The sequence below is a fragment of the Telopea speciosissima genome, chromosome 7 (genome assembly GCF_018873765.1).
Source record: "Telopea speciosissima isolate NSW1024214 ecotype Mountain lineage chromosome 7, Tspe_v1, whole genome shotgun sequence".
NCBI classification, from domain to species: domain Eukaryota; kingdom Viridiplantae; phylum Streptophyta; class Magnoliopsida; order Proteales; family Proteaceae; genus Telopea; species Telopea speciosissima.
In genome coordinates, this window is record NC_057922.1 from 16,965,392 (window position 1) to 16,979,340 (window position 13,949).

Sequence of the window (13,949 nt, forward strand, 5' to 3'; positions counted from 1 at the left end):
CCTCTTCGGGGTTTTTAACCCTTGACATGGAGCGCTTTATGGGCTGGGACTTGCCAAATGAGTAGGTGACATACCGTATGTCCAAAATTTTGATGTGCTAAGTAAACCATTACAGTATTTCTAGATTTGAATTTTGCCCTTGTCGTTTGATAAAATGATAGCAGCCTTCTGGTAAGAGAATATAGTTCACCGCCCCATACACAAAGAACAGCTGAAGGCGCATGCTGGGAAGTTAAAACAGAACAGATTTTGGCTGTTGCAATTATGAACACAAACCAGAGGGAAAAGAAAACTTGCTGCTATCTCCACTGGTATCTACATGGACCTACCATATATATTCAGCATGACCAACAAAATCAAGAGAAGCTCGTTTGATCTTCAAGGACTTTTGACAATCCAGATTCAGATTAATTTAACAATTTCAAACACTAACTCGTAAAATTTGCACATTGGCCTCAGGCCAGTGGCAGTAACAGAAATTGCATTTTTTTGTCCACAACTTCTAACTCGTTATAGACTGTCCATTTGTCAACATGACATTTACATGCAGAGGATGTGAGGGGAACACCACAGCGATAAGGTTAAGATTTTTAATTATTTGACCTCTTTGTCCAACTCGCAAGTTCCCTCTCAGTTTCTTGCCATGCACGCTGACATGGTCATTACCAACTTCATGTAGGAAATCAGCTCTCAAAACTTGCTACAAATCATTGAAGAGCCTCCGGATTTGATCCACAGTTGCAGGCATCAATGTAACAGGGCAGCGCTTATACTGTGTCCATATAAATCACAGAGACAAATAAATAAAAAACAGAGAGACAGCATTCAAGGAAAGAACAGTAAGCAAAAGTATTATGCTTATTCTTTTTTTGGGCTGAGAATAAATGTGAAAGGTCTGAAGATCCGCACCTGCGAAACATACTTGAATATGCAAGCATAACAGAAGACAAACCCTGAAACACTAATCACTGATGGATTTGCGCGCTTCTGTGAGCACAAAGGGCAAATTGTTCTATCTGGTGGCAATGGAATCCCCTCTTTGGCAACCTTTGAAGCAAACAACCACACCCCACCCCACACCCCCCACCACACCCAAAGAAAAAAACACACAGGAGAAATGCAACCAATGTTAGGAGTAAAAAAGTTGAAATTTATCTCACTAGATTTCAGCGTTATCTTGAAAATTTTGTTAAAGTCTCCCATAAAAACTTGGAAGTTAGAACAGATGAACTAACCTTTGGGGGCGGAGGAGGGGGAGGCGGGGGATACACAGTTGGAGCTGACATTCTTTCTTCGGCAGATTGGTACCACCACTCCATCATCTGCAGAAATTCTTACAAGTGAAAGTTGCTATTTGTAAACCATGAAGTGTCACTGAATATTAAGTGTGAAAAGGAACTATGGGGTATCCGCACAGACCAAAAGATGAATAACTTTTAAAAACCGATATAATATACCTCTCCTCTGCTCAGATTCTCTTAAGGACTCCAAGAACATAAGAACATACTAGCCTGACAGGCTCCAAGGCTAAATGAACTAGGTAAGAGAGACGATTCTCACAATCATTACATATTGTATAAGGCAGTATGATCATAATTTACGAATTTATTATGTGTGACTGATGGGATTAGCTGCACCTGCAACACATGGTTTTTTATTGATGATATAAACAAAATCTTCAACCAAGTATAGACTGGTTTCATAAATATTTATTACAGTTCTTTCCTCCCCCCTCCAACAACATCAGGATTTTATTGATTTTTTTTATGAGAAGATAAAAAATATATATATATATATATTAATCCGGGGGCAAATTTACGTTTAAAACATGAAGAAAGGGGGAATTAGATGATAAGAAAAAAATTACGCAGAAAAGTTAAAGCTCACTTTGAAAAAGAAAACTGCCGCAATTAATCCAGTTTGTGCATAATCCAACATCGTATATATACAGCTGAGCAACACTCTTTGCAATGCCTGCATATAGTAAAGCTTAAATTAGATACATTGGATGCAAGCACATAAATGAGCATTAATTTAACAGAGCAATGGTTACCATAGCAGAAAAGAAGGTGCAAGGATAACAAATAATAGAATGATTTGCAACATCCCTCATCCCTACTAATTTTTATATGCTTTTTACAATCCTACAAAAACAACAGCAGCAACCACAACATAGCCTTATCCCAACTAAATGAGTCAGCTACATGGATCCTTGCTCTCCAATCAGCTCTATTCGTAGTCGTATGTGGTAGAAGGCCTAAGCTACGCATATCTTTCCTCACCATCTCTCCTAGGGTTATTTTAGGCCTGCCGCTGGCTCTTTTAGATCTTTCTATACAACAACAACATAGCCTTATCCCAACTTAATGGGGTCGGCTACATGGATCCTAGAAGAGACATTAGAATAACAAAAGAGGTAAAGGGGGTGGGCATACAACATGAACACAAAACTCGACACAGACTCTAAGGCATCGACCATAGCTACGTACCGCTTCTTAACAGCCCAACATTCTACTCTAGGCCTCGGAATGGAGTGTAAATCCACAGCACCATCTGTCACTTCCCTAAATTACCAACATGGACTTAGACCCAGCAGAATAAAAAGGGAATGATCATTGCCATACCTTTTCTTCAATTAGAACTTCCTTAGAAGATGGATCAACCATATTCAGTATTGAGAAACATCCATACAGTGGCCAAGATTTTTGGCTAGGTGAGAGGAAAGGGAAGATATAACCATTCTACAAATAAGAAGGAAGTAGTTTAAGTGAAGCATTTTCAGATCCTTATGAGTATATAATGCCTCCTTTGGACAGAGTCTCTTCTCACATCCAACTTGGACACATCCCAGAAGAAAGGATTTTTCTGAAGCATGCAAATGTTGACAACCAGCCGATTATGCTACAACCAAATGCAACAAACTATACCCAGATAGAAAGCTTTTATACCAAGATAAACAATTATATATTGAACAAAGTGGCATGCTTCTGAGTTCAGTTTCAAGATTTCTGCCAAAGGAGGTTCAATTCAAGTAACATGTCAATTAGAAAACCCAAAAATAAGCAGATGACATGCCTTCAACCAGGGAGGGCCACGCAGTCTCTCCCGTTCACGGCTTCTTATCCTTGAAATTCTTGAGGATGTATCCATCTACCTTGACATAAATTTTCAAAAAGTGCAGGTCAGTGAGATTACATAAAAATAAATAAATAGAATAATAAATACACCAAAATAAAGAAAATTGTAACATTCTTTTCACAAGGAAAATGGGGCAAGTTATATATCATCAATGACATGAATAAAAAAATTTATTGGAATATGTGACAATGATAATATAAACTGCCTCTCGTCTATCTACCAGGCAAACCAAGAAAAAAGAAATTGGAAGCAATAAGAATGAGAACAGTTAAACAGTGAAAAACAATTTCCAAACATTGTGCATTCATGCATATAAAGGAGTATTGTTTAGTTGCACAATAACATGCAAAGGATCTGATGATATACAATGGAAAAGCTGATGACAATAAAGGTATGGGAAGCCGCATACAGTAGAAACCAACCCCCTTCATACATACACAAACACACACACACAAGCACACATACAGACACAGAAGGAACAAAATATTGAGCAGTCGAGAAATATCATCCCCAATATAAGGTGTATATATTGGACTAGGACGAACAAGCCTAGGGAGGATAAAACTAGATGCATTCAAGGGAACTTGGGAGTAGTCTCAACAGAAAAAGATGAAGGACATTTCAAATTTGACGGAGCTTTAATAGTCACAACAACTAAAATTAGCATATTGCACCCATGAGAAGGAGAGAATTAATAACAGGCAATCATCGATTACAATCATCAAGCAAAATGGCAAAATACAAGACACATAAAGCCCAAGTCCAAAACAAGCTCAAAGCAAGAAAAGACTCCTCAAAAAGAATTCGTAAGGAGTGATAAGGAATCATAGATAGGGAGATAGTAGTTTCCTATTTTATTTTAGTTTCCTAGATTGGGTTAGTTTCCATTTTATGTCAGTCTTTCTTATTTATATGGATGTAATCAACACTTTTAGGCAGATTTTGAAGATAATGGAATTGTGAGTGTAGGTTTGAAAGCCAGTGTGGCTTGTGTGATCTCCCTCCTCCCCTCTCTCTTCCCCTCTTCCCTTCTCTGCGAGACTCCCCTCTTCTCTTCTTCTTCTTCTTTATACTGATATTCTGTTGGGTTCTGTTCTAGGCAACAGTTGCAGCCCATATGCGAACAACTTATCTTCGTACACTATCTATTTGCGCCTGAGCTTTGGGTTGTTGAATCACCTGCCTAGGGTGACTCAACCCTAGGTTCCCATCCTAAAAGCCCTCTCTAACCTTCAGACTCCATTGCATCTCAGACCTACACCTTCATTGTTACCGCCACGTACAGGTTCAGATAATTAGATTCTTCAGTGGCTGATTAGGCTAATACATGGATTTCAGAAGCTTCATCGTCACCAAGGCGTCCAGGCTCCTTGGTCGCCTTGGGCGCCTAGTCGGGTGCCTTGCCACCTTGTTGGTGTCGCCTTGATTTTAGACCCTCTCCGACACCATGGTCGCCTTGCCGCCTTGATAACTATGCCCAAAACCCCAAGTTGATCAGGCTTCTCGTGTGGGAGATTTCTCCTTCATGGTTGCTGGTTTTTGGTGTCGTGAGGACATGAGAAGAAGATGATATCCTCTCTCCCATGATTCACCTTTATCTCTTTGTTTTATAACCCTCTTTCCATCAACGCCCCTCCTTTATCCTAATTCCCTTGTGCCCTTATTTTGTTTTTTTGTTCCAAGAGTACCTCTTCCCATATAACTCTCTTGTCCCCCACAATTCATCTTCCTTTAAACCCCTATTTCCAATAGCGTCATCCCCTTGTGAACTTGGAATTGTTTATGAGATTGCCATTGTCTTCGTACCATTGGCTATTGTGCATCTGGGTGGGCCCATAGCGAACCCAAACTGGGTTTATGACCCAGGTTCCGCATCAGCTTTGATTGATGTAACAAGGATGCTAACAACACTGATACAAGGTGCATGACATAGAAACTTCAAAAAACCCAAACGAGAGACACATCCACATATTTTATTCTATTTATTGCAATTTACAAGATGTAGAAGATTCCTCCGAATGAGAAGCCAAGCAACCAACAACATCTCATTGATGCCATGTCAGCAGACTTACAATTCAAGCTCACTTAGGCACAGGGTGCACACCTTACTTTAGTAGGGGCCTTCAGGGCTTGACAGTGCCTCTTCAGCCAGTTCAGACTGAGAGGGAAAGAGCAGCGTGGCTCTCTTCTCGGAAAAGCCCCTCATTTTTAAAGGCTGATTGACATGGCGCCTTAACTGAACACAAACTATACCACCTGGCGCAAGGCAACAATGCTCGACTAAGAGAATAGGGAAGACTTGGTATATAATCCGGGGCTGTAGGGCCGTTTGCTTGGTTACTCTAAGGGGCAAGAATCAACTTCCTGAGTGCCTGTTCCTCTCCCTCTTGAAGAATAAGTGATTGAATGGACCACTATCCTTTGATGGAGACCATTTACAAATATATATATAGTTCATAAAAGCATGTTAAATATTTAGAAAGTACTTAAAGATAATCTGAATCCCATTAAAAGTAGTATGAGGTACAGTAGATACATCTCGAAACACAAGATATATGGATAAATAAGAATTGATTAAAAAGAAGGGTAGGCATCAAGGCAGCATGTGAATAAACAGTAACATAGCCAGATTTCAGAAAATGGAGATGCATATATAGACCTACTACATGAAATGTCCAACAAAAGTTGAAAGTGATATGTTAAGGCTCATACCAGCTCCTGTCCAGTTGCACGACAGACATGAACCCCTAGCACATGTAACCCTGGAGAATAGAACCCAGTAGCATCCAAAAGATATAACAGCTGATAAGCAAATGACAACCCTGCACCAGCAATCATAGTGAGTAAATTCGGCAATTCAATCAGAAAACTATAGTCGATACTATCAGAAAATGACAACCCTGTACCAGCAATCTAGTGAGTAAATTTGGCTATTCAATCAGAAAACTATAGTCAATACCAGATGGTCCATTGGCAACAAGATAAGGACCTCATAAAAGACCAATCTGCACACAACTTCATCCATGTGATGGAACATCACAGCTTAAATGAATCACACAGACCCACAAAGATCCATAGAGAAGTTACTTGAGGGTGCCACACCAGACAAGGGACCTACACATGTCATGTGAAATCCTTTCTGAGGATGGAAATTTAAGATTCAATCAAGCAGCTGTATTTCCCCCTCTATGAAATGCTTTATGTCCAGAACAATTAAGTTTGAAAAGAGAGAAGAAAATATTTTAAAAAGGTAAAAAAGAGTGCATATCATCAACCCACTAAACCCTAATTCCAATTTTTGACCCCATCCCTGGCTATGTACAGCATTAATTTTCCCTAAACCTACAAAGAAACAGAGTGCATATGATCAACCCACTAAACCCTAATGCCAATATTTGTCCATCCCTAGTTACGCACAGCCTTAATTTTTCCTAAACTTACAATATTCTAGCTACGCCCTATATTGGTTCCTTGTTGCATAGCTGATAGATTGATAAAATTGACAACTTTTTTCCCACAGATATATAAAAATGCAAGCACACACAGGAAGGAAATAATAAAACAGAATTGATCCCTGTCGATAATTTAAGCCAGCATGGGAATGGCAACACATGCCAATCCCATTCATGGGACACTAGATTACACTTTAGTACTTATCAAGAATAGATAAATTACCATATTATTTAGGCTCTCATGGCGAAGTACCATATGAAAAAGTGCATTCATCATTTTTTTTAAGGGGTGGGGAGAGGGAGATATGATGGGGGAAGAAGAAGAGATGTCCTAATTATTGAAGGGATGGACAAAAGAAAACTTCACCTAGACATACCTTCGTTGCCTGCATGTATCCATGGGTAGCAACCAGCTATAATTGCCTCAATCCTCTTTCTGATTCGTGCCCAACGTGATGCATCTCCACCCAAGGCTCCCCTTGGGACAGGAGAAGTTTCACCTCCATCAAAATAATCAGCATCCTCATTTCCCCACAAACTTGCTTGAAGAATCGCTTCCCTTTCTTTGTTATAGATTGATTGCAACTTTGACTTAAAATATGGTAAAACAACCTACACTCACACATCAGTACCCCTTCAGGCTTCAATATAGCAAGTTCATGATTCCTGGAAATTAAGCATGAGAATAACATCTTCACTAGGAATATAAACACATTTTAAATTTTTTGTTACGGTCCTTAATTTGGTTTCTGCTTTGCAGATCTCATTTGGAGCCATAGCAGCCAGGCCAGTGTCATCATCAAATTAAACAAATCTAGATTCCTTTTCAATACAGCTGCATAGTTGAGTTGATAAAAGCAGAAGAAGAATGTACCAGAAATGCAACTGAGAGAACTTTTTGGTGCTTTTCTAATCCAGAGTGGCGAACCCTATCACCTGAGTCTGTACGAATTTTCTCCTTGTTCACTGCAATCTTTACTGCTCTCCTTCGCAAGCCATATAGGGACTCCGAGAAAGAAGCATCTAGACACATGCAATTAGAAAGTTTTGGTTTGGGGTGGGGGGAGGGGGGGGGGAATAAGTATAAGATACCTGAAACCTCACTGATGGACAAAGTTGGAGACCTACACACTAGTCCTCACATAACTGGAGGACAAAAAAATAAAATTGGAGAAGACCTAAATTCAAAATCTTACCAGTTCATGATATGTTAATGCAATGATGGTTGAAGATTGATGCATGGAATTCATAAAAGATCCGAATACGAAGCAATAAGATGTTACCAACATCCTGCTTGCCAAAAATAATAAAAGGTGGTACTAAAGTTTTCAGGGAGTAGAATGCGGCTGATATTAAGAGTGGAAAACTGTGTTTTGTACTGCTCCTGTTTTTTCTCTGTGTACAGCTCCTCCTTGGGCATTTAAAGAGCATAGGCTTCAAGCGATTTTTTCAAAACAATGTATCATTCGATTTATCCAAAAAGGAAAAGGAAAACATTAACTGTGTTTCTAGAAAGGTGGATATGTAAGATAATGAACTGGCTCCCTAGCCATTAAAACTTACCGCAGAGCATAGCCAGTAGGCATGAACCATTCTTGTGGTCCAGGTTTTCCAACTTGGTCAAACCAAGCCAATATGCTGAAAGCTTGCACAGAGAGTATCTGTTGACCTACTGACCATCTTGGATTGAGGAGCAGCCCAGACAATGGAGTGATGCTACACTAGTTGTGTGGTTTATTTATCAGTGTTTTACGTTTAAGTTTAGTATGGTGTAGTTTAGTTCAAGTTTATTACTCTGACTGATAGTAGTTAGTTTAAAACTTTGACTTTCAAATCGCTATCAACTATGAGTCCTCTTATGATATCATAAACATCTACTTTTTTTCTCTTTTGAGGAGATGAGATAAAATATGTGGCTACTACAATTATGGGCTATTCTGACTGATAGTAGTTAGTTTAAAAGTTTGACTTACCCCGGCTTCGCAGAAACAGCCTCTCCATGAAGCGGGGGTAAGACTGCGTACATTATGACCCTCAGACCCTGCAGTGGTGGGAGCCTCGTGCACTGGGTACGCCCCTATTTTTTTTCTTTCGAGTGGGATGATATAAAATATGTGGCTACTACAATTATGGATGGTTATTAATCACCAGGGCCTAGGACCTATAGAGTGCTAGTAAATCTCAACATCGTATCTGGTTATTGCTTTGGCTGGCAAGCATTCTTTCAATATCCAGACCAGCATCTCTTTTCTACCCCTTCATCTTTTGTCCCTCAAAGTCTTAAGCACTAGAACCAAAACAATAGCTTTCCCTGACACAACAATAATTCCAAACTTTCTTTCTGCCTACTGGCTAGGAACAAAACCTTCAAATCCCTTCAATCTTCACTGAAATATCAAGTTCATCCACCTTTCTAAAGAACCTATCCGTCAATTAATTTTAGCCTTTCACAACCACAAAGTGCCAATGCTAATTAATCCACCCCAAACTACAATCTCCAAGATGGAATTTCAGACTGACTGAAAAACCAGATTGTACCCAGTCAACCTACCAGAACCCTAATTTTGCTCCCGAATCTAAGGACATGTCATCATTTTAGTTGGCACTACAAATCTACAATCGGAGAAAACACCTTTGTCAAATTCAAGGTAAAAAATATTTTCTCATGCCCTAACCCCATTCTTTTTGCATGAATTTTCAGAAGCAACTGAAGAACCTAATTTCACCACTCAACCAACCAACTAAACCCTAAACCTACCTTCATTCCTGAATCTATTTGTGATTATTCTTAAACAACCCTTAGATTTTAGCTTACTATAGGGAATTTCAGAACATCCGCTTCTTTCCATCACCAGTTTGATTACCAGTTCACAATTCTCTCGTATATACTATCCCAATGTCTCTGACATTCAATAAGATTCTGCATCAAGAACTTCTGTAAAATGTACAAATTGACCCACGCCACTAGAGAAAAGATACGTGGTAAAAAAATGACATAATTATGGGATTTAGTATTTAGTACTTGAAATGTGAACTACATGGTAGCCACCATTTAGAAAAAGCCCTTACATCGGCAGCAAAACCTTCAACCAAGCAATCATTGAAAGCATGCTCTTGTTCGGCAACTGGGAGTTTTATAAACACAAGAGAGCAAAGGATAAGAGGAGGAACTAAAGGAAAAAGGAAGCACCAGTAGTTCGCAAGCTGTGAGTTTCAAGAACCATCATCAGTAGCGCGAAGAACTCATCGTCGTAGTCCAACACCTTATGTAGGAAAGGTCTTCTAAGAGCAAGCACCTGCACGATGACACACTACCATAAGAGTCCGCTGCGCTGAACAAGCAAAATCAAACAGCACACCAACCATATAACAGTGGCAGAATTAGAAATTTAAACGCCGAAAATTTCAATAAAAATTCGATTACTTTTTTCCTCTTATGTAATGCTCCAGTCAATTTTTGAGAGCTCATCACACCAATAAATAGCAATTTTAAGCAGACAAGCAATTAGCCGAACGAAAACAGCAAACAATTTGCAGTGTTTGATGAAAGCGGAGAAAAAAAGGGGGAAATGTAAAAATCCTAACAAGGAGGAGATGGAGAAGCAGAAATAGAGGAACGAAGGAGATGAAATACTTACACCGACAGAGTAGGTTAGAGCAGCCCTGAGACTGGCGGGAAGCTGCTGAGCCGCGGCCATCTCGAAGAAAGTGGGGCGCGTTCCATCCCCTCCCACCTGAAACAACATCTTTCCTTCTCTCTCTCTACTAAGTGTCTCTGCGTGTCAGGGAAGAAAGCTCCAACGAGTTCCTGCTACGCAATTTCTCGCATGGAAGAAACAGTTGTTAGATTATAGAGTATGGATGGACCTGACGCTCGGAAGTCAGATTTTGAGAAATAGGCGGTGATTACAGATTTAATCATTACATTGTCAAGATCAAAGATTTGAAGGGTGTCAATTTAGAACCAAGAATCGAAACCGACCGTTCAAAATCAAATCAAAATGGTTAACTTTTTGGGATTGATGCGTGGTTTGTGTGATTACACTTTCATAAAAAAAAATAAAATCAAAATAGATAGGTCGGTTTAGTTTAGTTTCGATTTTAAGAATGAAAATCATAGGTTCAAATCAAATTAAATTACATATATAGGTATTTTGATGTTTTAATTAAGGGTAAATTATATGACAACTCCTGAAAGTTTTTCCATACTCAAGTCACCCCCTCTTATTTAAAAATTCACTTAAAATCTCTCTTAATTAGAGAATTATATTACAAGATAGTCCACACCGTTAGTTTTATGAGGTTAAATGATGAAGTTAGCAAGTTAATTTTATTTAAATTTCTAAACTAACCTTATTATAGATTGAATTACTGTTTTACCCTTAGATATTAAAACCCCAAAATTGAACAGCTCTCTTCCTCACATGATCTGCAACCCACCGCTACCAGTCCTTGCTTCTCTTCCCCCTCTTCTTGCATCAGCCATGGATCCAACTTTCAAAAAGCAACCTAAAACCAAATCCAAAACCACAAATCTCAATAATTGTAGTTTTCATGTCGTCTAGATAAGATGAATGGCTGAGACTGAAATTCTCCCCCTATCTCTACTTGTGATCAAGGGTGATATATTTATATCATTTGTATAGTTTACGCAATGTATTTGAAATTCAAAATACAAGATAGAGTCTGAGTAATTTTACAAGAGAAATAGTAAAAGAGATGGATAAGGAAGAGCAGTCCTTTGTCATAACATCTTTCTTTCTTCGGTCTTATAGAGTTTTAGAGGAAAATTATAAATGGGTTTCATAGGGTAGAACGAATTTTGGTCTTAGAAGGGGAGAGGGGCAAGGGGAGATGCATAGGCCGGTGCCAGGCCTCAAGCAGAGGAGAGAGAGGTGGAGTTATCCGAGTGGAGGGTGTAGCACGGGTAGAGAGATGCAGAGGCAACGGAGTCAGCAATTAGGATCGATTTTTTGGATTGATTTATGCAAAGGAATGGGTTGAGGTTAAACTTGTCATTTAACTTTTTTGTTTGTTTTAAGTTAACACCGTTACTGTAGAGGGAAACAGAAGTGAATTTTCAAATAAGAGAAGATGAGTTGAGTATGGGAAAACTTAAAGGGGGTGTCATGTAATTTACCCTTTAATTAATGTGGATGATTTGCATCAAAAGATTCTAAAAAAATCAATGTGGATGATATGTTCTATTCCTTTTTAATATTTGAAAAAAAAAATTATTGAATTATAATCTATACAAATAAAGAGGTTGTTTTTAAATAAAAAATATAAAAAATTAGTCCAAACACCTAAAAATCTAAAATAGCGTCTAAATCGAATATTAATTAGGTCAATCAATAAAAATCGACTGGATTTGGTTTTGGTTTGGAAAATATGCTTTTATTCGATTTCCACACATTGTATCTTGAACTGAAATGAATAACAAAAGCTAAACCGATTGATATCTTTAATTAAAACAGGGGATAATAGTTTTTAAAAAATAAGAAAAAATATTCGAGGTCCCTTGTGGCAAGGGGACCAGTTCCCTTCACTCATGATTAAGCAGAAATCCTTAGCCTTGAAACATTATGATAGTACAATGGAAGGGTAGTTTTGACTTTGTACAGTAGAAGGGCACACTAATAATAATCCTAAATGGGTGTATTTTTCCTCGGCGGTGGATGAATTCTCCCATGTATTTATGTAAATCATGGTGAATAAGTTAAAATGTCTTAAGGGATAAGGGTTCTCTACTTGGCATCGTGGCTTCCGTGTTGGCGCCCACAAGTAAGGGTGTCAAAACCAAACTGAAATCGAGGCGAATTAATCGAATGGAATAAATTCGGTTTGGTTTCGGTTTTGGTATATGATCATTTAATTCGGTTTGATAACGTTTTTAGTTAAAAAATCATCGATTTGAATCAAAATCGAATCGAATACCACATTTAATCCAAAACCCTATATCCAATTTTTTTTTTGTTATGGTGTTGCTTTTTCTTTTGAAATTATAATTTTGATGTGTTTCTCTGACGTTATTGATGGGTAAGCTGAAAGATAAGATCTGAAAGTGGAGAACTCACTTTGAATTTTTATTTATTTATTAATATTTCTGATTTCTTTAAGGTTTTGTGAGCATTTTATTTATACAAATGGAGTTTCTTGAGAATACAACAAGACAACGACAATCGACAACCTAGCAGATTGGAGCCTTATTGGAGAACTGAATTGGAATCGTATTAGATAACCGAATTAGATCTGAATTAGAAAATCGAATTAGAACTGTAATTGAACCGAACTGAACAGGTTCGTATTCAGTTTCCACTTTCCGAATCTACTCGATTCTCGGTTTGATTTCAAAACACACCATTCAAGGCACGGAACTAAACCAAAACCAAATCGATTGACACCCTTACCCACAAGAGCATCAACAAGAGCCTGATTTTTCACATTCACACAAGACGGTGCGCAATCATTTCACCTCCGTTTGTATCCAGGGACAGGCGCCACGCTACCACTCTACCAGGCAAGATTCTTTTTTGGCTGCTTTAACCCAGACTTATGACGAGGCGATCTAGGAGACACTTTAACCGTCCAAAAGGTACGATAGACAATCTCCATTTCAAGTATGCTTGGCTTCTCACGGTTTTAGTAATTGGGATCGGGATTGGTCTTCGCTGATCACCCAATCGCCTTGAATCAGGCTGGATCCGATGGATCTACCTCTATTTAAAAAGAGAAAAAAAGAACAGATTTTTTTTGAATTTTTTTACCCTCGATCAGTAATCGATCTGGGATCACCCCAATATCATTGAACTCATTGAGGCAAGAGATAAACACAAGAAGGTGCTAGTGTATGCTCCACAACTTGGCAACGTTCTTTCATCCTAAAAATATTAAAATTATTAATAAAAGAGAGTGTTGGGTATGCCATCAGCTTTTAGAAATTATCGGCATACACCAATCACGAAATGAGAGGAGCTTGTATTAAGTGCTGAAAGCAAACAACTGAGTAAACACTAGTGGTCATGGATAAACTGGAGTAATCAAATCAAATCCCCACATGTTACTAATTACATTTGAGGCCATAGGATTTCTTACAATAATAACTACTCTTCATGAACATATACAATGCATCCTTCTTTCAACACCAGGTCTGTGTGTACCTTAAAGATCATGAATCAGGAAGTTGAAAAACATATCAATCACAACTGATACACTTGCTTTTATTGACCAAAATAAAGCACATGCGATTGCCCATGTCTAGTTACTCAAAAGTTGGAAAGAAGGGTAGCTCAAGTTCCAATCCCAGTGTCTGTCAGCACAGTTTTCTCTTTTTGAATGAGATCCTGATTAACCATGCTC

The 13,949-nt window shown here is 38.5% G+C and overlaps 1 protein-coding gene across 1 annotated transcript; it reads right to left on the reverse strand.

Annotated features, from left to right (window-relative positions):
- Nucleotides 1-344: 344 nt before the first annotated feature.
- LOC122668119 (peroxisome biogenesis protein 12) lies at nucleotides 345-10,431 on the reverse strand. Its single transcript, XM_043864693.1, has 10 exons — nucleotides 10,229-10,431; nucleotides 9,781-9,886; nucleotides 7,465-7,613; nucleotides 6,968-7,202; nucleotides 5,851-5,960; nucleotides 3,076-3,150; nucleotides 1,888-1,974; nucleotides 1,236-1,322; nucleotides 910-1,047; nucleotides 345-772 (listed from the first exon to the last, which is right to left on the reverse strand). Exons 1-10 carry the CDS (start codon nucleotides 10,334-10,336, stop codon nucleotides 701-703), a joined length of 1,167 nt encoding a protein of 388 aa, XP_043720628.1. The 5' UTR covers nucleotides 10,337-10,431; the 3' UTR covers nucleotides 345-700.
- Nucleotides 10,432-13,949: the final 3,518 nt, after the last annotated feature.